The sequence below is a fragment of the Lampetra fluviatilis genome, chromosome 1 (assembly GCF_964198595.1).
Source record: "Lampetra fluviatilis chromosome 1, kcLamFluv1.1, whole genome shotgun sequence".
Classification (NCBI taxonomy): Eukaryota; Metazoa; Chordata; class Hyperoartia; order Petromyzontiformes; family Petromyzontidae; genus Lampetra; species Lampetra fluviatilis.
Genome location: NC_136275.1, coordinates 38516480 through 38539834, shown reverse-complemented (window position 1 = coordinate 38539834; position 23355 = coordinate 38516480). Strand labels below are relative to the sequence as shown.

Below are 23355 nucleotides of genomic sequence, written 5' to 3'. Positions count from 1 at the left end.
GAAGTGGCCCCGAGGCTTGCCATAACGTAAGGAACTGTGGTGATTTACAGCCAACTACAGTTGAGCGTAGACAATTAGACCCAAGCCGAAACATAACATATAAAAAATAATGTTTTAAAATATGTTTTATATTTTTTATGATAGAATATAGTATTGTCATCAGTATGACATAAGTATACCAAGTTTGCAGTTGATACCACATTGGGAAGTGGGTAAAAATTGAGTTACAAGATATGAGGATACAACAATGATAACAGACAGTGAGTTAAATAAAAGTGTGTAGAAAGGGTCTTCCTGTCCACCCTGTACAACACAGGAACATCTTGGCCCCATCGCTTGAGAGGCAGCGATGGGTAGAGCGCTGTGTGGCTGAAACGTCACCTCTGTCGTGACTGCGCGACTCAAAGTGGCCTCGGCCGGACTCATGCTTCTTCCACGCCTGGTGGGATTCGCCAGAGAATTGTGGCGTAGAAGTTCCACTGCTTCCTCGCTCCCTGTCCCTGTCCACAGACAACGATTATGGTTGTAATGTAGTCCTTCACACACTCGAAAAGTGCCGTTAATTTTACCGCAAGATAAGTATCAACTCGAACACTGCACCATTCATAGGACATAGCATATGGTGTCATCATAATACGGTGCGCCATGCAACACAAACTATGGACCATATTAGTAAACCACAATAGTCTGCACTCCTTCATACAGAGGAATAAAAAATATACGAACTCTCTCCTGAAGCCATCTCGTGGCAAACAGACCTCGACATTGATATTTAGTTTAGCTCCTGAACAAATTGCTGACATCGGCAAGAAGAGTATACAAATATCATATACGCAAACCTTTCACCCCATAGGGGTTTACCAGTACAGTATGCTTGTACAGGGAAATAGATTTTTCAGGTCCATACGGCGTACAGCCGTTTGAATACGGGCAAAAGAATGTCTGTCTATTTGTTTGCGTTTCTACACTTGTGATGGGACTTTGTAGGACGAACGTCGAGATGTATTAGGGCGCGGGGTGACTAATAAGGTCTGAATTGGTCTGTAATAAGTGAGGCACTGGTAAGGGATTGCTATGTATGTATACGAAGAAAATTGTGGTGGCACAAGGCTGTAATCCTCTACTTTGAAAGCAAGGGTTGATGGATCACAAATTATATTTGAAATTCCCAACCCCATTTGGATTGCAGTGGCCAGGAGATGGAAGTACACCAAGTGGGTTCATGAATCCGTGTGTCCAGACGCTGACGGATTATCCTCTCGCATGATATCCCAACGTGGCAGGACCCTCTTGGAAGAACAAAATGTTGTGGTTGTTTAGCTACTGCGCTAATAAGAAGCCGGCAAACTCGAGTTCGATTCTCGGTCACGGCAAAGATACATGAGGAGTGAGAAATCCTCTCCCTTCACAAACCCCCACTGAACAAAGTGGAGTTAAGTAATGAGAAATCAACAACCCCTTACCACCGACACGGCGTGGGGGGGAGACCTTAATTCAGCATTAGAATCACAAAGGCCGTACATTATTATGAGTTCACAGCGTCATTACTCGCACACGTTATTTTTTAAAACGTTAAAAGATAAAAGCAATCAATGCCTCGTTAACGTGAGTCGGAGCTCCACGCGGTTGGTGCGCCAAGTCCCGCCAACAGCCCTTAGTCGCACACTGCTAATTGCACGGAGTTCTCTCACACTAAAATACCAGAATACTTTACCGATGACAAGAAGTATTTTATTTAATTAAAAAAGAACAGCACCGCCCTCTACAGAAGCCACGAAATACGACTCGAAAAAGCGCCGAAAGGGTTAGGCCCAGAACCACGGCCTCGCCTAGCCGCGTAACCGTGCGAGCTCGGCCGAGCACGGCAGGCGAGGTCGAGGCTTCGGCCTCGCTCGCGTTGCGTCCCGGGGGTGGGGGGGGGTGTGGGAAGATGGGGAAACGTGGAACAACGAAGCGTCCAACACTCACCTGGGCTCCCACTCATTCCAGCGCTGCGGCTGCTGTCGCTTGCTGCCGCGAATGCTCGCAGCTCTGTTGCTCATTACCCGCGCACACGCATGTCCCGCGGGGCGCGACAACAGAGGAGCGGCCTCCTCCTCCTCCACCTCCTCCACCGGTTCCTCTCCCCCTCCCGTTCCTCTCCTCTTTCTCCACCACGTCCTTCTCGTTTCCCTTCGTTACAGGCGATGCCACTGGTAAGTTTGAAGATGAAACCCGCGGTAACCGCACCCTTCTCCTCCTCCTCGTCTCTTTTATCGTCTTCTGCTTCTCCTCGTCCTCGTTGTTGTCGTCGTCTCCGCTGGACTTAGAACCGCCGATAACAACGTCGTGGTTCCGCCCGTGATGGAGGATCTGTGATGTCGTGTTGGTGGTGGTTGACGATGATGGTGGTTGGTGGGTGGGTGGTGGTGATGTTGCTGATGACGATGTTGATTATGATGTCGCGTCACGGCGATGTCTGCCCCCCCCCACCTACTCTGCCGTGTTTGTCCAAAGCGATGGTCGAGCGCCTCCCCGGGTTCAATGAGGGGAGAGCAGCAGCGGGCAGCTTCACACGTGGGGGATGTGGGGGGGGGGCATGCCGTGTCAACGCACGCGGTTTGTGACCCCAGTATTCTTTCCAGATTTGAAGCTTTCGTGACTGCAAGGGTCCCATACTCTTTGGTTTTTTCGGTAGTCACGTAGGTAAAAAAAAGGAAGAAGAAAATAAGAAAAGAAAATTAAAATAATAGTATTTTTTTTTAAGAAAAAATTATTTTTTTAAGAAAATAAAAATACATTTATTTTTCTTTCTTTTTTTTACCTACGTGACTTTACCGAAAAAAACAAAGAGTATGGACCCCGTATTCTTGTTTGTGTCCCAGTATTCTTGTTTGTGTTTCTCCCTTGTGATGAGACTTGATGAACGTTCAGATTAATAAGGACACGGGGTGACCAACACGCTCTGAATCTGTATGTGATAAGATAGGTACTGATAAGGAGTTGACAGGAATGTAGTGTATAGTGTATCGTAGCATCAACCCATACGCTTTTTTGTACAGGTAAATTTAGTTTTCAGGTCCATACGGCGTACAGCCGTTTCGATACGGCAAAATAAAAATGTTTGTCTCTTTGTTTGTGTTTCTCCCTTGTGATGAGACTTGATGAACGTTGATATTAATAAGGGCACGGGGTGACCAACACGCTCTGAATTGGTATGTTATAAGATAGGTACTGATAAGGAGTTGATAGGAATGTAGTGTATAGTGTAGTGTATAGTTACATACCTGTCAACCCATACGCTTTATCCTGTATGCTTGTACAGGGACATTTCGTTTTCAGATCCATACGGCGTGCAGCCGTTTCGATACGGCAATATAAAAATATGTTTGTCGATTTGTTTGTGTTTCTCCACTTGCGATGGGACTTTGTGGGATGAACGTTGAGATTTATAAAGGGCACGGGGTGACCAATAAGGTCTGAATTGATCTGTAGTAATAAGGTAGGGCACTGATAAGGGGTTAACAACTATGCGTTGGTGTCAATCCACTCCTATATAATGTAGGAGGTTGTTTGACCATACTTCACCACGCTGGTCAATGCGGGTTGGTGAAGGTGGGTGGGAGGGTGGGCGCATAGATGTACAGGACAACACAACGGGTTGTGTTGTATTGTTCGCAACGTATGTTCAACTATTAAAACTAAACTATTTTAAATTCCACCAGGTAGGGCCCACTGATCTATGTAGATCTGGTTCAGAAGCGACCTGGCCACAAATGATAGCTCAATGGAGCGACTTATCATCACCACGTGGAAATTTATAGCAGCCAAATACTCTAGACGCGTGATGTTGATTTTAAATGTGGAGGGAAAACCCGGAGGACCCGGAGAAAAATCCACGCGACCACGGGGAGAGAAACACGCAAATTCCAAATATACAGCAGGCGTCAGGGTCAAGATCGAGCCCACGACTTTCTGTATACCGGGCGAAGTAGTTAACATTTTACCACTGCGGATTATGAGCAGCCCCCACCAACCACACTGGTCAATGCGGGTTGGTGGTGGGTGAAGGGGCTCATAGATGAACAGGACAGCACAACGGATTGTGTGACACTGCTTGCAACGGCGGTCACCAATTCAACCACAATTCAGGCAAAAAACCCTGCTTGGCTTGAGCCCTGAGATCCACCGGTTTCGTGATTTGGCCAACGCAAACCTGTCAACACCTTACCAGTGCCTTATTACAGACCAAATCAGACCTTATTGGTCACCCCGTGCCCTTATAAATCTCAACGTTCATCCTACAAAGTCCCATCACAAGGGAGAAACACAGACACATGTTTTACTGGTAGGAACCACCTGGTTCCACCAGCACACAGGGGATTGTTGTGTCCGTCCGTCGTGCATCCAAAAATGGGAGGAGTGGGGCTGGGTGGAGAGGGGAGGGTGGGGAGGGGCTGGGTGGGGAGGGTGGGGCTGGGTGGGGGGTGGGAGGAGTGGAGCTGGGTGGGGAGGGGCTAGTCACCCCGTGGTGCCCTTATTAAACTCAACGTTTAACCTACTCACGCCGGCTTGTGCCCGCCCTCACAGTCGGACATATTTGCGGAATACACCACGCCGCCGTTAACCCTGGCCATTGACCGAGCAACCCAACGTTCCTACCAGCTCCCTCCGCAGGAATGTGTTTGTTCCTGGAAATTCCGCGCCCGGCACACCGCATCCAGTATACTTTCGCGCTCTGGCTAAGGCCACTCCTGGTCACGTACCACCTACTACTTTAGTCTTTTAACAGCGACTCTGAAAATATTAAGTGAGAAATTAAGCCCCCCAAATTAAGGAATTATAGCTTTAGTAAAGGCATGTTTCATCAAAATATAACGTGGCTTTAAACCTTAATAGATGCGTGGCATGTTCAATCACGTAACTGCTCGCGACGCCGAATAACGACTTTGCGTAGTTTCGTTTTTAAATCTCCCCAAATGACGCGAATGTTGACGGATACGGTACTTCTATTTTAAACCAACTTGAGTGTCGTATCGCGCAGGTGTGTGGCTGAACATAACCCTCATAAAAAATTAACCCGTAAAAACAAAGCTTTTCACTATAAATCCTTTATATGCGTGGCGGCTAGAGTCCTCTCGTCCTCTGGCTTGAGATGGCTGCCACCTATGGGTCAGATGATTGTATTGCACCATTAAGCAATTGTTAATAAAATATAATATTTTTGTCCTAAAAAGTAAAATTTTTGAATTTTTTTTCACGAACATTAATTGTCTCGCACAACGAGTCTGTGTGGAAAATGTCAGCTCGATTGGATCACGGGAAGTGGGTTAAAAAACGACCGAAAGATTTGCACGGTCCTAAGCAAGCAAGCGAACTTAATATAAAGGATTTAACAAGTAAACCCGTAAAAACAAAGTTTTTCACTCTAAATCCTTTATATGCGTGGCGGCTAGAGTCCTCTCGTCCTCTGGCTTGAGATGGCTGCAATCTATGGGTCAGATGATTGTCTGCCAGTATTAAGCAATTGGTAATTAAATATTTAATTTGTTTTCCCTAAACAGTGTAACATTTTGGGAAAAAAATTTCACGAAAATTAATTGTCACACACAACGAGTCTGTGTGGAAAATGTCAGCTCGATTGGATCACGGGAAGTGGGTTAAAAAATGAGCGAAATATTTGCACGGTCCTAAGCAAGCGAACTTAATATAAAGGATTTAAAATATATTCGCCTGTGGAGGACGTGGGGATCGATCTCGCGACCTTTGGCATGGGAAGCGAGGGCGTTACCAACTGCGCTACTTCGCCACGGCCTGTGGAGGGGTTACGCTCTGGGCTCTTATACTGTGACGTTCAGCCAAAGTTCTATTTGAATATATGTAAAATATTTTTTTTTTGCCTAAAAAGTGTAAAATTTTGGGAATTTTTTTCACGAACATTAATTGTCTGGCACAACGAGTCTGTGTGGAAAATGTCAGCTCGATTGGATCACGGGAAGTGGGTTAAAAAACGACCGAAAGATTTGCACGGTCGTAAGCAAGCAAGCAAGCACGCAAGCAAGCAAGCGAACTTAATATAAAGGATTTAAAAATACCTTTGGTGTCATCGACGCATTAACTGACACGCGTCACCGTCAGCTCTGTCGCTGCAAGACGAGACCGAGCGAAAACGAGAAACACCGCTGCCACGTGTCCGATGAGTGCGGCTAAGATTACAGCGACGGATATCATTTGTGGGCCAGGTTTCGAAGTGGTCGACCGGATTCAATTAAGTCGTGGGCCGGATGAAGTGAAATTGAGGGCTGTTTGTTCATAAACCCTTATTACGTATAGACTCTGAACAAAGGATATAAGGACCTGCACAATCCGGCTTGTGGATAACTGACACGGCTTGTTTTGCACCAGATCTGTTCATTGTCTACGCGACACATTAACCCCCGTTTCATTGATCATTGACTGCGGAAGGCAAGAGCAGTACCCGCCACTAAAATTGTTTACATCAAAGGCGCTATTTGTGAAATAAATGATGGATGTGTGTAGATTCCAGAGTCTGGACACGTTCATCAGAAATGTCCCCCTTTGCAGTGCCCTATGACCCCCGATCACCGACACTCAAAATGTGTAATTACTTACACGGGCTACGTGGCATAACACACACCTGATTGCTCTTACCATGGTTGTATGTTGAACTTCTTTGGTTACTGTTACCATGAGCTTCCCTCGTCGATTCCTCCACCCATATTGAAGACTCAAGTCAACTCAGACAATAATGGCGAGATGTTAACTACCTCGCCTGATATACAGGAGGCCGACAGGTTTGATCCAGACCCTGACACCTGTTGTATATTTTGAGGTTTTTTTGCCCCCAAGTGTTTTATTATTCAGGTACACACATGATATGAAAGAGCTGTATATTTTAAGTTTGCATGATCTCCCCGTGGTAGCATGGATTGTTCTGCGGGTTCTCAGATTTTTCCCTCTACATTTAGAAACGTGCTTTTAGAGTACAGTATTTTGATGTGATACATTTCCACGTGGATAGCCACTTCGTTGAGCTATAATTTGTGGCCAGGGTCTCTTCTGAAAATAAGCTAAATAGCTCAGTTGGCCTTACTTGGTAAAATTAAAAGTTTGTTGAGTTTTATTGAATGTTAACCATACCATATTCAACCAAACACGTTTCGGAGGCAACACAAGCTTCCGTCTTCAGGTGGAACCGTCACAGCACGATTTTTTTTTACTTGATACAGCAAGCGTGCTGTGACGGTTCCACCTGAAGACGGAAGCTTGTGTTGCCTCCGAAACGTCGTGATTTTTATTTTATTTTACTTTTATTAATTTTTTACCTACGTGACTTTACCGAAAAAACCTAAGAATATGAATCCTTGCAGTCACGAAAGCTTCAAATCTAGAATTTAACCTTGGCTGTTGGTTTATTAGTTAACCCGGGGCTGTAGATGGTGGGTGTCCACCGCGCCAGTTTTCATTAAATTTATTTATTGCGTCAGAAGAGGACTAAATTAAATATATCTCTTATGCAAAGTAGACCTGTGGAAAGACAAGGTGCAGACTAATGTTAAGGACTTAATTTTTGCTTTCGGCCACGTAATGAATTGACCAAATGCATCACCAAATCCTCCAACTCGAAACGGAAAAATGCAATTGTCACATGTACACATCAATTATGCATCATATTGGCAATGAAAACCTAAGTGTTATTATATTACTGTGGAGGGTTTCCATAAATTAGTTTTAATTCTGTACAAATCTATACATTCCACGCAGTTTATACATACTGCATATCACATTGCTTATCTTGATCTTGAATGCAATTGATCATTTACACATAATGGGGTAACTAAAATACACTTACTTTAATTTAGAAATGAAACATATACATCATGAAATTCACTTTGAATGAGTACAGCACTTAAAATTGAAGGTTCTTAATTTGCGCATTAAACTGTCAATCTCATTTCATCACATGACAGTCCTCATTTATATCTTCTGGCAGTAATATAATCCACCATGGGATATGAAAATAAACTCTTACTGGAGCCTTTCACAAGTTGTAAATTTTTTTTACATGTTTACAGAGTTCTGCTGGCTCTGCTGGAAGCCTGTGAAGTGGTTCATGACCACGTTACGGTGTGTGCTCTGGTGTGTGCTAAGGTCGATGCGGTGTGCTTGCGGTGCGAGTCCAACAGTCCACCTCATGCTAGTTATTCAGGAAGAAAATCCAATCGTAAACAACCCTGCAAAAGAGAAATGAACACAGGTGACAGCAAGCAAACCATTACAATGAAATGCACAAAGTGTGAGATTGCGACTGTCCTCTGGAAGGCAGTTGTCTGATGTGAGGAGCCGAACATTTCTTCTTGGTGGAGGTTTTGTCAAATTGGATGTGATGAGGGGGTGTTGGCTTGGGATGGATGGTTGGTTGGATGCTATGCTCGGATTGTGGGCTGAAACGACTGGCCGGAAATTTCCAGTCTTGTTTCTCGATATTCCAAGGACATTCACCAACACCTTCTTTCGTACCACTATCCGTGTCCCACATGTTTGTTTGCATGTCTCATTTTTATTGCCTTCGACCGTGTGCTTTGTGTTGTCCTATTGGCGCTGTTCTTTAATGTCTGTCTTCCTTTCTGTATATTTCCTTTTCTTCGCCCAGTGAAATTGTATTTCTAGGATGAGTACGGAAAGTGCTTGTGAAATACTGTTTGGACATCAGCTCAAAATAAATGCAAATCCTAATTGAAAACAGTGAATACCATGGGAGTACAACATTTTTTAACTCAATACCAACTATGAACAACTATAATATATCATTCATGTTTGATAGGTCATTGTTGAAGAGACACTGACCATTGTACAGTTTCCATAAAACTAAGAAGAGAGTCATGGCCATTGATTACACTTAAATAACTATTTAACGTTTTATTTAACCAGGTAAAACCCACTGAGCTATTATATATTTTTCAGAAGCGACCTGGCTACAAATGATAACTCAACGAAATGGCTTATTTGGAAATGTATATCAGCCAAATACTCTAAAACTCATGTTTCTAAATGTGGAGGGAAAAATCAGAGGACCTGGAGAAAAATCCATGCGACCACGGGGAGAACATGCAAACTCCAAATATACAGCACGCGTCAGGGTCGGGATCGAATCCACATCCTCCTGCATACCAGGTGATGTAGTTAACGTGTCGCCACTGCGATAGTGCTTCATGGAAGCTCTTACCCAGCTCTCTTGCATCCTTGACGGCCCAGATCAGGCCGTAGTGCTGCAGCAGCTGCTGCAGCAACTCTCCCTCATCCAGAAACTCAATTTTCTCCATCCTGTCCAAAAATTCCAGACGCAAAGCAGTGTTCACTATTTTATCAATCTTGGCTGTACAAATGAGGTTTACCTAGCATATTGTCATTACTCGCATCTGATATTTAAACATTGCAAATCTACCAAATAGGTAATGAATATTCTTTGGGTCTTTCGGTAAAGCTACGTAGATAGAAAAAATAATACAAATATCACGACGTTTCGTCATCAGGTGATGACGATTGCTTGTGTTGTGATCGAAACGTCGTGATATTTTTATTATTTTTTCTATCTACGTGGCTTTACCGAAAGACCCAAAAAATATGGATTCCTGCAGTCACGAAAGCTTTAAGTGAAGGTAATGCATACTTTAAATAGTCTGTCCAGGTGCTAATGTATATCTAAATGATAATATGCAAGCCATCCGTATGGTAATCCCATGCTGACCTATTACTATATCACTGGGATGTGCTTGATCTCATCAAAACTTAAAATCTAAACATTGTTGAATCTGGATAGTGCTTATATAGGCAAACACCAGCATAGCATCGGGATTTGTATACTGCTGTGGGGCTACATTGTCAACAGAGGGCAGTGCAGCAAAATACATTGTCATACTGTACCATGCTCCTGCATCTATGCCCCCTGCCTTACTCAACCTACGATGACCAGCGCAGTGATGTGCGGTCAAACAACTTCCGCAACCCGCACAATACGGGGAATGCCCTCATCCAGCAGCGAGTTAACGACAGCGTTCTACAATTAAAATGCCGTGCCAGTGATTAGGTCTCAGTGGTTGTGTCACGGCCGTGAAGCTGAGCTACCTTCTCCTGTCGGTGTGTGGTAGGCAGTTATAGACCGTCATCATGTTCAGGGCATCTGCCTTCTCCCAGCCGTTGTCAGAAAACCGCGCCATCTGCACAGAAACACCAGTTTACATGCGGCAACCCCCAGTCGCCAGTGTCTTCAAACGTAGACAAACCACATGTCATTGGATGCACTGCAGCATGGGCTGAAACTGCCAAGTCAAATGTCGCAATGTGCAATTGTCAGGTGGTTGCCATATGGAAGCACATACTGAAGGCAATAGAACTTGTGTGCAACTGAAGCTTGGATTTTCAGTTCTCTCTATAAAACAACAATCCCCGACTTTCGAAAATCTGCACTTAGGAACGAACCGCTATAAGATATATATTTTTTTTAACTATCCGACTTGCGAAAGTTCGCTTGTGCTTGAGAACCGAATCGTGTGTGGAGCAGTAGTGTGCTATGAACCCGGCTACCTGAGTTCAATTACCGCTCACGACCAATAACAGTGACGATTATATGAAAGGGTCTTGGGCCACCCCTAGGTCGACTAAGCTTCAAATGAGGACTTGGTGCGGTGTGTAAACATTGCCAGTTGAGAGACAAAGGCGGCCGGGTGTGGTGTTGGCGGTCCACCCCCTTGTGTGTCGTGCCGGCCTTTATAGGCATTCGTTAACCACACTTGCCCCAAGTCTGTTAAGGGTATACGGGGGACCGTTGTCATTGTTGTGCGTCTGTGTGTGCGTCTGTGTGTGCGTCTGTGTGTGCGTGTGTGCGTGGGTATGCGCGCGTGCCTCCATGTGTGCGTGTGCAATTGTGGGGACTCATTAGGCCCCGTCTGACAAGCAAGCCAGCATCATGACTCAAGGTAAGTGAAAATAAAACGTGTTTTTTTCATTTTATGCTACTTTTTTATTTTATTTACTATATAATATTACAGTATTCCATGCAAATGTTCAATATTTCTTCTTATTTATGAGTCTAACAATGCTTCCTTTTTTTGTAGAACAATAATATATTTTGTGTACAGTATGTACACTACATACAATAAATAATGAGTTCTAGAGGTACGAACAAATCGACTTGCGAACGGGTCTCAGGAACGGAACCCGTTCGTATGTTGGGGGCTGCCTGTACAGAAAAGGACTTACCATAATAAAAATGAAGAAGTATTATGCAAACTAGGCAAGAAAACAAATGCAGGACAATCGTCAACATCGGGAAGTGTTTATTTGTTCTAAAGATTTAAATCTCACTTGCTAAGCAGAAAAGGCAGGTTTGACCAGAGTTTCCCTTACAAGACAAACTTGCAGAGGCATTTTACATCATCCTCTGCAGACAACCTGACAGATGCGCCGAACGTGAAAGGCACATCTCAAAGACAGCAAAAGGTGTTTGGTTTTGTACTTGCCTGCGTCTGTAGACTCCGGCAGGCAGTCACACCAGCCAGAGAACACTGCCTGTGCTGCAGGTTCTCAATCATCACCTGCCCAAACCGGTCCTCCATGTTCACCTGCCATAACACACGTACCATCATCATCCGCCATGATCAACCCCAGCTGGATGAATGCCTCCCCAGGCCCTCACCATCTCTCACAGTCCGGAAATGTAACAAAGCAATAAGTACCTGCACACACGTATGGGCTCAAATTTGTCCACCGCAATATGGATGTTAAGGTTGCAGGGTAATTTCACTCATGATTAGAAATTACATTCATTTTCTTCAATTAAAGACATTTGTCACGAGGCCTAAAACCTAATCATCCAGAATGAGCCTGATCCCATAAGATCTCAGGAGCCAAAGCAGGGTTAAGCCTGGATAGTGCTTTGAAGGGTGACCACCATGCACAAGCATGTGTTATAGTCCGTAGGCTATGTGGTAGACCGCAGTGAGCAGTGCAGGAAAATTCACTGATGTACTTGACTCGATGCTCCCATGTCCATGCTACCTGCCTTCTACCCTCACAGGTGCACCAGGGACCAGGGTGGCTAAGTATGATCAAATAGCCCCCACAACCCACACAGTGCGGAGAGGCCCTCATCCAGCAGGGGACTGACATGAGTTTTCCAAGGGTGTCTTATGAGTGGACTTCATATATTGTTGTGAAGCATGGTGGAGGATAAGCTTCTTCTATTGTATGGCATGGGGGGGATAAGGCGAAAGCAACAGTTTGTATAGATGTCATCGCTGAATGTTAAGCTCCTTCAACCAATCCAAAGCGGCAGTATGCGCTGTATGGATTGCAGCGATACCGTCAGGGTGTGCGCGGTGACGTGATTTTGATGGTTTGGGTTTTGCCACAGTCAAGATAGGCGATTCTTTGATTTAACATTCATGGAGAATAATGATCTCATACAACAGCTGACATCCAATCACTGGTGGAAGCAGCTCCATCTGGCATCAACAACCAACTTGCCCGCTCGCTACTCTGCGCAAACCACACCCTGGGTGGTTCTCACCTCCCAACAAATTTCCTCAACTGCCCCTGATGACCACCTATCTCGGGTTGGTGTGAGCAATGTTCACTTGTGAACATGACTTAACGGACACATTTAGAGCGAGGTCTTTAAAAACACGGCAGTATTTTATGACAAGAGGGCTTGTCTGAAAAATACCAGCCATTTATTTTTCATACAAGTATGAGTTATGTAAATTCTTGGCCACGGTGTAGACAGAGCACAAACAACTGATAAGGTTTTGCTTATTCTGATAAGGTACAGTGTGGGGTATTTTACATGCATCTGCAAATTCACATTTTATACAAATACTCGTGTATTTGAAAAAGTTTTGCGTTGTTCTCGGTAAACAATATCACGTGTTCCGTTTACTTTGAAAGTCGGTACTATAACGAATAATGTTATTTGTATTCATATTTTATTTTGTAAAGTTTTAATGTAATACATGCCAACTATATTTTACTGCTAATGTTTTTGGTACATTTAGTTTTCCTTGGCCATATTTTGGACGGTCTTTGAAAATTACCCTTTAATTTCTGGAACGCATCATGGTGTTAGGTACAACATTGTCTTGTATTTATATATTGCATTTCACCGTGTATGTATTTACTGTGACATCCAAGGTAGGACAACAATTTGCACTAGAATATGACTTTCCATTAAATGTTTTTTTCTCCAAAATATGAAGAAGTATCCATTCTGATCTGTCAAAGAAGAGTGTGACCCTTCGTGTGAAGAGAATGGCCCACAGAAGCAGACACGAGAGAGTTACATATGAGATCCCTTCAAGTGACCTCGTCCACAAAGTAGGGGTGGGGGGTAGCAACACTTTCCCACCTCCTGCGATGGAGAGCGACGTTCGGTGCATGATCATCAAACGTATATCTGTAATTCTCCGCGCTGGAATTTAGCCAGTGTGACCTTCCTAAAGGCATTGCTCATTCAGTGAGACATTATCAGGGTGACAGGGTGGCGCAGTGGTAACACCTTTGCCTCAAAGCAAAAAGGACCTGGGATTTTTGATTCTCAACTCGGGCGCCATTCTGTTTAGAGTTTCTATATTTTCCCTCGGTCCTGCATGGGTATTCTCCGAGTTCTCCAGTTTCCTCCCATAGCAAAAAACACCATACAATGTACCTAATACTGACCAAACATCAAATTGCTGAAAAATGCACTGAAGTTGGATTATTGATTTGGATGAATTGCAGAGGAAGGGATATTCTAGAGGTGACGTCCACGTGTTCCATTGATCCACCCTGACCCGAGTCTCCCAGAATAGAGTTTCCCTTCACAAACCAACCAGGTTGGTCAATCCTGCACGGATGTCTCCGATTCCTTGGCATAGCGCCAAGATAATGTAAACAGTGCTCTTCATTGCAAGGTCCGTGGGCCATTGGAGGCCCCTGGTGGCCTTTAGTGCGGCCCCTGACGTGCGGCCCCCGACACTACGCAACTTCTGAAAAACACCCCATAGTGCTGTCAAACCCAATAGTTTCAAATGTGTGGTGGCTCTCACACTGATGCCTTATTGGTGAAAGTGCCCGCCTCCCTCCCATCTGACAATTAGTGAAGAACACTGACGTACAATGTAACTGCAGGTATTGATGGGCAAACATTGAAATGCTGAAAGATTACCTGGAAATTACTCACTGGGGATCATACATAGCAGCAACGTCATCCCCTACTGTAAAAAAAACTTGGCAGGACACTACTGAAAACGAGTCCGAAAACTAAGAGAGGCTTTCCTGGGTAAACAAGTATAATCATTTGCAGTGAAACTACAGAAGCTTTGTCAAAAATCACCGCGCGTTGCCCGTGGCTAGAGGCGTGAGCTGGAATCGCACACCTGCTCGTAGTTAATGAACAGGGCAGTGGGGAAGGTGTCCGCTGCCCAGCGCACGAGACGAGACGAGTGCTCCAGCGTCATGTACACCAGCACGCACTCAGCCACCAGCACCGTAGGGAGCCTGGCCCGGGTACATGCGCACGGACACGTGCGAGCTGACACGCTTGGGGAGTGCGCATGTGTATGTTGTGGGTAGTGCAGTGGTTAGTGCACTAAGCTATGAACCTGGTGACCCAGGTTTGATGGATGCCACTCACAGCGAATAACGGTGGCGAATATTTGAACTGGTCCTGGGGTTCCAGTAGGTGGACTCACCCTTGAATTAGTACCCGGCGCAGTGTGTAAACAACAGCACTGGGAGGCAAAGGCAGCCGGGCGTGATGTTCCACACCCACCTCCTTGTGTGCAGTACCGGCCTTCATGGGTGCTCGCTAACAGCACTTGCCCCGACAGTCTACTAAAGGCTATACAGAGGATCTCTGATGCAGCAGCAGAGAGCAGTGCAGCAAACACCATTGTTGTAATGTATTATGTTCAGGGCTTAATATACCACTGAATATTTTCTTGGTTGCTGATAGACTAGAGATGGTATGGGACTAGCAGCAACAGTCATGTAAACAGAGATATAAAACGATGTGGTGATATTGAAAGATGCAGAAACATTGGCCTACAACAGGGGTCTGTCAACCAAAACAACAATAATTATTTTAGAATTTGGGAAGAAAAAAAAAACATTTCAAGAACCGAAATGCATGTGAACACGAGACGGTCCTTAATAAACATCGTCACGAAACAGCTCTTAATGAGTCACATGCAGCTCCGGAGCCGCAGGTTGCTGACCCCTCCCCATGGTAAACCGGACTTCCATGGTCAGGGGTCGGCAACCAAAATAACAAGAGCCATTTTTTTTCCCAAATTTCAAGAGCTGCACTACAATCCTTAATGAGCCGCATGCAACCCCTGGCCTAGACAATATCGGCTGAAATGAAGCCCCGACTACGCACCCACGTCTACGCTCCCCGCCTTCACGAACTCGCACTGACTATTACTATCGTGGTGACGTGCGGCAAAAATAAACTCCACAACCCTCATGGCGTGGGGGAGTTTCTCATGCAGCAGTGGCCTGATCAAAGGGGCTTTACATGTAACACGTGTGTGCACACGTGTGTGTGCACAGCAGCAGTGTGGGCACGCTTTGTTGGTGCTGTACGTTTGCGCTCACTGTGGGTCAAGCCCAGCGTCTCGCAGCTTCTGCTGCACGGTGGCCAAGTCCCGGAGATCCACTCCCAGGATCGCAAAACGATCCGAGTTCAGATTGGCGCCATCTGCAATAAAGGATGAACTACGGTTTTAAAATCGACAAACAGTTGTCAAATCACAAACGACAAGTGAGCATAATGTCCATAATTCAGATGGATGTATTCTTTTTACTGAAATAATTGAATCTTTTTTCTTTCTAAAATACTTAAAATTCAGTTTGAAAGAAAGTAATATTATTACCCAGGGCCAAGCTGTCAGAGGAATGCGTCTCCAATACAGCTTTGGACAGTGGTGCTTTTGTCCTGAAATCAGTCCAACAAGAAACAAGCGCAAGCATCTGAACACAACGCCACAAGGCTTCTTCCCTTATTTGGAGCCATCATGATTAAGTCGTACAAGCTAACTTTCGATTAGCTGCATCTATGTAAAGCTTACACATTTAAAAATGCTCATATATTAAGGACAGTACCAGTCTTCAAGTTTCATTCAGACCACAGCAGAGGATACTTTCACTCCAGAACCCAGTTAGCATATTGTCAAAAGCAGTTAACAAACACCATTTTGCCGCGTGGTGGACAGCAGAGGGCAGTGGATGTATGTATGTTGAACTTATTTCACACCGTTCATCGGCAAGCCGTGCCAATTGGAGGTGCGGAGGAAGGACAACAAACTCAACACAAAACGCGTTTCAGCAAGATCCATTGTTGTACCATGCTACGCTCTCACGTCTGTGCTCCTCACCTTGCACCAACTCGAACTGAACAGTGTGGTGAAACATTGTCAAATAACCCCCACGACGACTTTCACGGCATGGGGAGGCTCTTGCCCAGCTACGGACTGGCAAAAGGCTGCGCGTGTACATTGCCACCTCCTATAGGAAAGCATTGTTAGCCTTTTACAATGACAGCTGTTCTGTGACAATGCCAGTTCACAGTCTGTTCGATTCTGCCGCACCCCCACCGCCTCTTTTCCCACCCCTTGTGTGTTTATACTAAGAAAAGTTTAGCCAACCCTATGAAATCCCAACAATCAGCTCTGTAAATAAGGATGCACACGGACCTGTAACACTGGACCGTATGTTTATTTTTAGGAATGTGCCATGCAGTCGGAAATGTAAACAAAGAAAATATTTAAGAATAAATATTTTCGATTGTCATCATCATTGTCGTGCCTGGGACACACCATGTAGTCGTACATCAGTGTGCTTGGCTACACAGACACAGCGGGGCTTGGATCTCAAGGTTGGGATTGGCACCACGTGTGCCCTGCTGCTTTCAGACATTTCCTCTCGATCCTAGAAGCTTCCAGGAAAAAAATAAAATAACTCTTTGAAGTAAATTTATAAGACAACTACGGCCTTTGTTCTCCAAACACTGAGAAACGACGTTTGAAGATGAGCTTTGCAATTTTTGACGATCCAAAAAGTTAGTAACACATGACTCAGTCTGATAGTAACAGGCACCAGGATGCATTCATCTATTATTTCCTAAAGAGCTCAAATATTCTAAGTTCAACCGCTTGTGCAGCCGTATCGCTAGTCGCCCTCTTGTGGTCACAACTGAAGGGAAATCTGGCCAATACACCACAGCTTGTCTTGAAAAGTGAAGTTTCTTTTACATCGCACGTGACACCAAGCTTAACATGCTTGTCATCTTCATCATTGAAATTCTGTTTAACGTTTGTAAAGCACATCATAACAGAGGCAAGATCAGGACACGTGAATGAGTATTTGTTCATCGGTTTAAAATTGTTCCACTCAAAACTAAAATGCGAAAAAAAAGTTCGTTTCCTTCCATACACGCATAGACACTGGAAAAAGAGTTTGGCAATGTTCCAAGCCAGGCATTCCCATAACCCCAGTTCTAACGCCTGGCACATGGCCACAGTAAATGCATTTTCAGACAGGGATGGTGACAAGGGCAGCTGCCGAAATTCCCAAGACAAAAGTCACGTGATTTACTGTAGCGTAGGAGTTGGAGCATACAAAACATTAGAGTACCGCGGAGGTATGTTTGTTTCCATTGTCATTGAGATCAAATTCGTAACTCATCGCTCGGTGGGGCCCGAACATATTTCTGGCCATGGTTCTCTTTCTGTCGCCAGCATTACTGCGCTGTTCAATCTCCATCATTTTCCTTCTATATCTTTTACGACTTCATCTATCCATGAGATTTTTTTCCCATCTTCCCCTACTTCTATTTCCTTCCACAAGTATAACTGTGCACAAAGTCTCATTTGCAACTTCCAAATGGCCTATATGGTCGAGTTTCATAACACTAGCAATTATAGAGACAGACAGAATGGTTCCACCCAGGCTTAGAACTCTCTGCCAGTGTAACAGCTCGCTCTTGATTGGATTTAGGCACAGGGAGACATGTCAAATGCAGAACACGAGCAGAGTAAATGCGTACGCTTCACTAACGTTGCTCTACTGGCCGATGCGGAGTCACAATGCATTGTTCCTAAGTTTTCCATGCAGGGGGTTGGGACAGCTGCACTTTTATTTTGAAATGCTCTGGAGGGTGATTAAAGTGGTTTCCTTTTGCTTACATAATGACCTGTAGGTCCGTTAGACAATATTCTATGTAACTGAGCTATTAATGAGGGGATGCAAGCTATACGTAAGCTTTCTACTATATTTAAAGCATGCCTTTTTTTTTTACTAAATATACGACTAAATACACATACATTGATGTTTTACATCTTAAGAAGAAGGGTCGCCCAAAACGTCACCTTATATACTTTTGCTATTCAGGCAGTGCTACTGATGAATGTGTTGACCCGCCTCTACTGGACATCTGTGAAAAAGAGCTTCATAGCTCATCAGATTCTTCCAGTCTAAATAAAAATTCTGATGAAGATTGTGAACCTTAAGCAACGGTGTGGATGTGTCTGCCTTCTGTGACCCTCACTCAACAACAAGTTAAATAAAACCCTTGAAAAACTTACAAACTGGACGCTTTGAAAAGCGGTCACAAAGTGTTCTGAGACGTTTTTGTAAAAAAAATATGAGCGCATTATGACCGTTAAGTTGCTTATTGCTGCTTCTGATTTTCGGAACATGGCCGTGGTGTCCTAAAAGCGTCCGTCAGTGCTCCACGAAAATCCTTCAGTCTCACGTGGGTAGATCTGCGCGCCAATGGCGAGCAGGGCATTATTTGCGTTGGCCAAGTTTGAGCACCCCCCTCCCTGGGAATGACTCCTGCTGAAACGCAGTGGAAAAACACGGGGAGGCGAGTGCCCAAAACGGGGAAAACACGCGGTAGCCGTGGAGATTGTTTACGTGCACCGCCACACTCACGCAGCAGCCGACTGCCGTTCATCGGAAAAACCTTAGGAAATGTGCAGTCATCAAAGGGCTCACATGTTTGCTGGCTTGGATAATTTTCAAGGAGACACGTGTTTACTTTGCGAAACCGTATGTCTAAACAATATAAGTTACCTGGCCACCACACGGCCGGGATAATAAGGAGATTCAGTCGACTAATTGACTATAAATTGCCATTGACTACTTCTTTTGTGGTTAATTACTAAGGCCCCCTTTTGAAAATAGTGGTTCACCCCACCAACCGGCCTCAGGAAGGTGGGAAACCCCCGCCTAGCCACACCCAGCATGATGCAGACAAATAATGCTTATTACATCACAAAGTTTCCGCCCAGCACCTCAAATCCAGCGACACACATGGGAACAGAGGTGATACATTTCCTCCCCCCCCCACCAACTATTTTCGTGTTTCCCAATTATAATTGAATAATCGATCCTATAATTTGTAGAGCAACCGATTACGTCTATAATTGCATAACCCATCTCTATTCATGACAAAGTTGAGCCAAGACAAATACATTTATTGTACAACTTAGATGGGAAATTATAGACGCTACTTGCTCGGTTTCAGCTTCACGCTCAGTCACAAAGGTGTTTGCACACACAGCAGCGCGCACTGCGTATTATGCGCTCACTTGATGATGTGTATTTTCCTGGACGTGATTGCAGGGAAGTCGAGCTCAAAATATTTCCTCGGCAGAAGGTTAGCGTCCTGTGAAAATAAACATGACTTTAGCATGAGAAGGCACAAATCAACTCACAAAAAACATTCTTTACACTGTACTGCACCGTTTAAATATTACTCTAGAACAAAGCAGTGTTTATACAAGCTTCAGTGATTGTACATTATCCCTCCCCCGTCTGCACAACATTAAACTACAGGCTACACTGGCAGGTCTATTCTATTAAATAAGTCAACCCCAAACACAAGATATTAAACAAAGCTTCACATTGTACGAGCATAAATGTACAACCTTTCTGTTAATTCACAGCTGGATGAGGACCTCCGGATGCTGTATCGAGCGTGAGGTTATCACCACGTTAATTATTGTGAGTTGATGAAGGTGGTAAGCATGAGGGCACAGAAGCACGAGGGCACAGAAGAACAATGGATATATCTGCACTCCACTTTGGTGCCCACCATGTAGCCCTGCAACCTATGACACCGGTTATAGATGGCAGTCACCCACACAAAAAACTATCAGGCTATATCCTGCTTAGTTTCCGAGATCTGATGGGATCAGGCACATTCTGTGTGATATGATCACAGGTATGTGACATTTAATTGGAGTGAATCTAAAACACAAACTCCTGAACAAGGAAACTAAATGTCCAGCAAATGACCTCAAAGATGCCCGTGGAGCGACACACACCTTCAGTCTCCAAAACGTCGTGTCTAACCCAGCACCGATGCCAATCACCTGGCACTGGCACTCCGTCTTCTTCATGAAGCTCTCCAGTAGTCCCCACACGCCGTGCACCCTGGCGTAATAACCTGCCAACACCGGAAAGGAAAACATTCGTCCTTCCACTGTGTTACAAGTTCCAACATCCAGTTAGCAACGCGTGAATGAGCAAAAACAAGACGATGTTCAACACAAGACGAATAAACACAAGGCCCTATGAAACACAAACCCAAGACACAACAAGACCATGGTTTAACAGCAGACTACGAAATATAAAATACAATATCCTAAACCTAAAACCAAGAATATAGAAAACACAAAGCACCTATCAAATACAAGACCAAGAAGCAGCAAACACAAGCCGGTATCAAACACAAGACCATGTCCAAAAAGCAGACAATAGAACAGAAGTTGGATAAAAGCACACCCTTCAGATGGAGGCCATGTGTGCTTTATCCCAAGTAGTGTGCTTGTATCAGAAGCTGCCCATCCCCCCCCCCACCAGTGTAATGTAAGCACGTGTTGATTATTTCAGAACTGTGTTTATATAAGGCATAATTATATCCAACTTCTAACTGTAATTTAAATTGGACATTTTACCTCTATTGATTTCAGGAGCCTTCCTTTCCGACTTCTGCCGTACCATGTGCTGGATGTAGGGGTCCACCCAGTAGCCCAGGTTCACTGCAAATCTGTGGGAGGTAAACATATAGACCCCATTAGTGTCAACTATCCCCAGCACGCACATCAACCCAACAGGCACATCACTCGTCAGTACAGGTAGTCCCCGACTTACGATATTTCGATCTTAAGATGGCGATAGCGATATGACAAAATTGTAAAATATCTTACATTTCGCGCGACAGGCAAACGCAGCAGCGACTAGGTACGATACTGTACGTTGGGACGCTGCCGGGATGTACTGTACGCATATAGTTTATACAGTACGGTACTGTAAATTGCTCTGTTTTGCTAAATTATCACCATTCTTTAAGACTCCTGGGTAGGCGAGGCCATTTTCGACTTACGATGGGGTCGTCGTAACGCATCTCCATCGTATGACGGGGAATACCTGTATAATGAAGGCTTAATTTATAAATGGGTCTCTGACCACATCCGAGACATAGAAACCATATCCGCACCCAGCACACCACATCCAGTAAACCACTGTTTAAGGGCGGCTACTTAGTCAAGTGCATAAAGTCTACCAGTGAATTTGAACATATTATGTGAGAAATTAAGCTGTCATGTCAGATTTATATACAAAAGATGACACGTACCAAATTATTCCTTTCTTTCGTCAGAATCAGAATCTTTTTTTTAATACCGAAGGAATCCAACGAGCCATGAAGCTCTTTTTCACACATGTCCATACCATGACGGAAATGCACAGATGCCCTTCCCATGGGAAATTAGCAGGCAACATCATACAGCAATTCTTGTAAATACACAATGGGGGGGAGGGGGGGGTTCTGCCGGTGAGATAAAGCCACGGACAGCTTATAAATAATCATCTAAATCATTTTGTCTGTCCACTGCTGGACGGTCAAGGGGTTTGTTTGGCCATATACCCATCACAATTGTGGTGTGAGCCCGTGAAGGTTGGGGGTGGGGGGGGTCCAAGGGTGGTTGAGATGTCACTCGCCAATGCCAGACGCGGCATTAACCACTGCACCACCCGGTGAGATACAATTGCAGCTAAATCGCTCCCTGCTCTCTCGGGGTTTGAGATGAGTTAAATGTTGCGAATCAGGTGGCGTGAGACGAACAATGGGGGTGGGGGGATGGCAATGCATGACAATCGAATTTAAATCCCATATTTGCATGTAGCAACATTCACAACTCAGCCATTTGTGTCACCGCAAGAAGACAAGCGTTAGGATTATAAACACAGTGCTGCTGCCAGGTCGACATTAAACAAAGATATCCCCCACCCACCCCCCTCTCTCTAGTACCCAATGAGTGCGGCTGAAGACGCATGCGGTGAGGGGACGCAGCAGCAGCAGCCACGATCTGACCTCACGGAAGGGCCCTTGAGCCACGTGAAATAAAATAGCCGGGGGGGGGCATTGCGAGATGAAGTCGTGGGTCGAATTTGATCCACGGGGCCGCACGTTGGACCCCCCACTACCACCCACCGACCCCCCCGAAATATGAACATCGACGGAGTTCAAGAAGTGGGGGGCTGGCGAGCAACGGGGGAAAGCTGCGGAGGAGGGGAGCAGGAGTGAGCGCGGTTGGGACCTCTTGCAGGCGGTGGCGTCATCGCACGTGGACCGCACCGCCTCGTCCCCTTCGTCCCCATCGGTGGCCGGGCCCCTACGCCGGATCGGGACGCTCATGGCGCTGGCAGGGGAGAGGGCGACGTAGAGTGACGGTGACTCTGAGGGGAGCGGGGCGGTTCGAGACAAAAACACGCCGGGGCTTGACAGTCAGGAATCGATTCGTCGATTCGCGTCGCATCTGTAAGCGATTCGAAACCGCATCGATTCCTGTTGATGCGTTAGGGGTAACAATGCAAACATTTACGATTCAATGGTCAATGTCACGTGGTTAAATCTTGACTTGAAGCTTTCGTGACTGCAGGAATTCATGTTGTTGTGTTGCGATCGAAACATCGTGTTTTTTTGTTATTTTTTTGTTATTTTCTTTGAAGCTATCTCCGTGACCTTACCGAAAAACCCAAAAATTGTCACGTGAATTTGTTTTTTTTATTACTTTAGTAAAATTGTACGAATGATGGATGTAACTAAAGACCCTGCAAATTAGACTGACAGTTTAAACAGTGCAACAAGCGCACAGTAAATGAGTCAGTATATACCGTATGGTTGACACTGATAGTGTAATTGATACTACAGGTAGAACAAATGAGAGTACAGGCGGGCCAAATGTGGTAAAGCAATAGAAAGTAGAAGACATTAACACAGAAACTACCAAAACAAATAAAATCGAT

General features: G+C 44.9%; 2 protein-coding genes across 3 annotated transcripts in view; both read right to left on the bottom strand.

Annotated features, from left to right (window-relative positions):
* SMG1 (SMG1 nonsense mediated mRNA decay associated PI3K related kinase) overlaps positions 1-2443 on the bottom strand; it is a 50120-nt gene extending 47677 nt beyond the window's left edge. For both annotated transcript variants that reach the window (XM_078862396.1, XM_078862405.1), the window contains exons 1-2: positions 1969-2443; positions 382-500 (exon numbers count right to left, since the gene is read on the bottom strand). In XM_078862396.1, the coding sequence (XP_078718522.1) occupies positions 382-500; positions 1969-2042 (193 nt within the window). In that variant the 5' untranslated portion in view covers positions 2043-2443. The remainder of the gene's footprint in view (positions 1-381; positions 501-1968) is intronic.
* A 4835-nt stretch (positions 2444-7278) lies between these two features.
* LCMT1 (leucine carboxyl methyltransferase 1) lies at positions 7279-22880 on the bottom strand. The gene is made up of 11 exons (XM_078862383.1): positions 22647-22880; positions 21003-21094; positions 20370-20491; positions 19632-19708; positions 15912-15973; positions 15634-15736; positions 14412-14532; positions 11520-11621; positions 10126-10217; positions 9227-9324; positions 7279-8234 (listed from the first exon to the last, which is right to left on the bottom strand). The coding sequence occupies exons 1-11, from the start codon at positions 22742-22744 to the stop codon at positions 8206-8208; spliced, it is 996 nt and encodes a 331-aa protein (XP_078718509.1). The 5' UTR covers positions 22745-22880; the 3' UTR covers positions 7279-8205.
* Positions 22881-23355: the final 475 nt, after the last annotated feature.

Excerpts from the sequence above, each read along its gene's own strand:
- LCMT1 (XM_078862383.1), bottom strand. The coding sequence starts at position 22,744 with ATGAGCGTCCCGATCCGGCGTAGGGGCCCGGCCACCGATGGGGACGAA. Across the intron at positions 15,737-15,911 it reads CTCTGACAGCTTGGCCCTGG|ATGGCGCCAATCTGAACTCG; the intron begins GTAATAATATTA and ends CCTTTATTGCAG. Across the intron at positions 9,325-10,125 it reads CCACACACCGACAGGAGAAG|GATGGAGAAAATTGAGTTTC; the intron begins GTAGCTCAGCTT and ends ATTTTTGGACAG.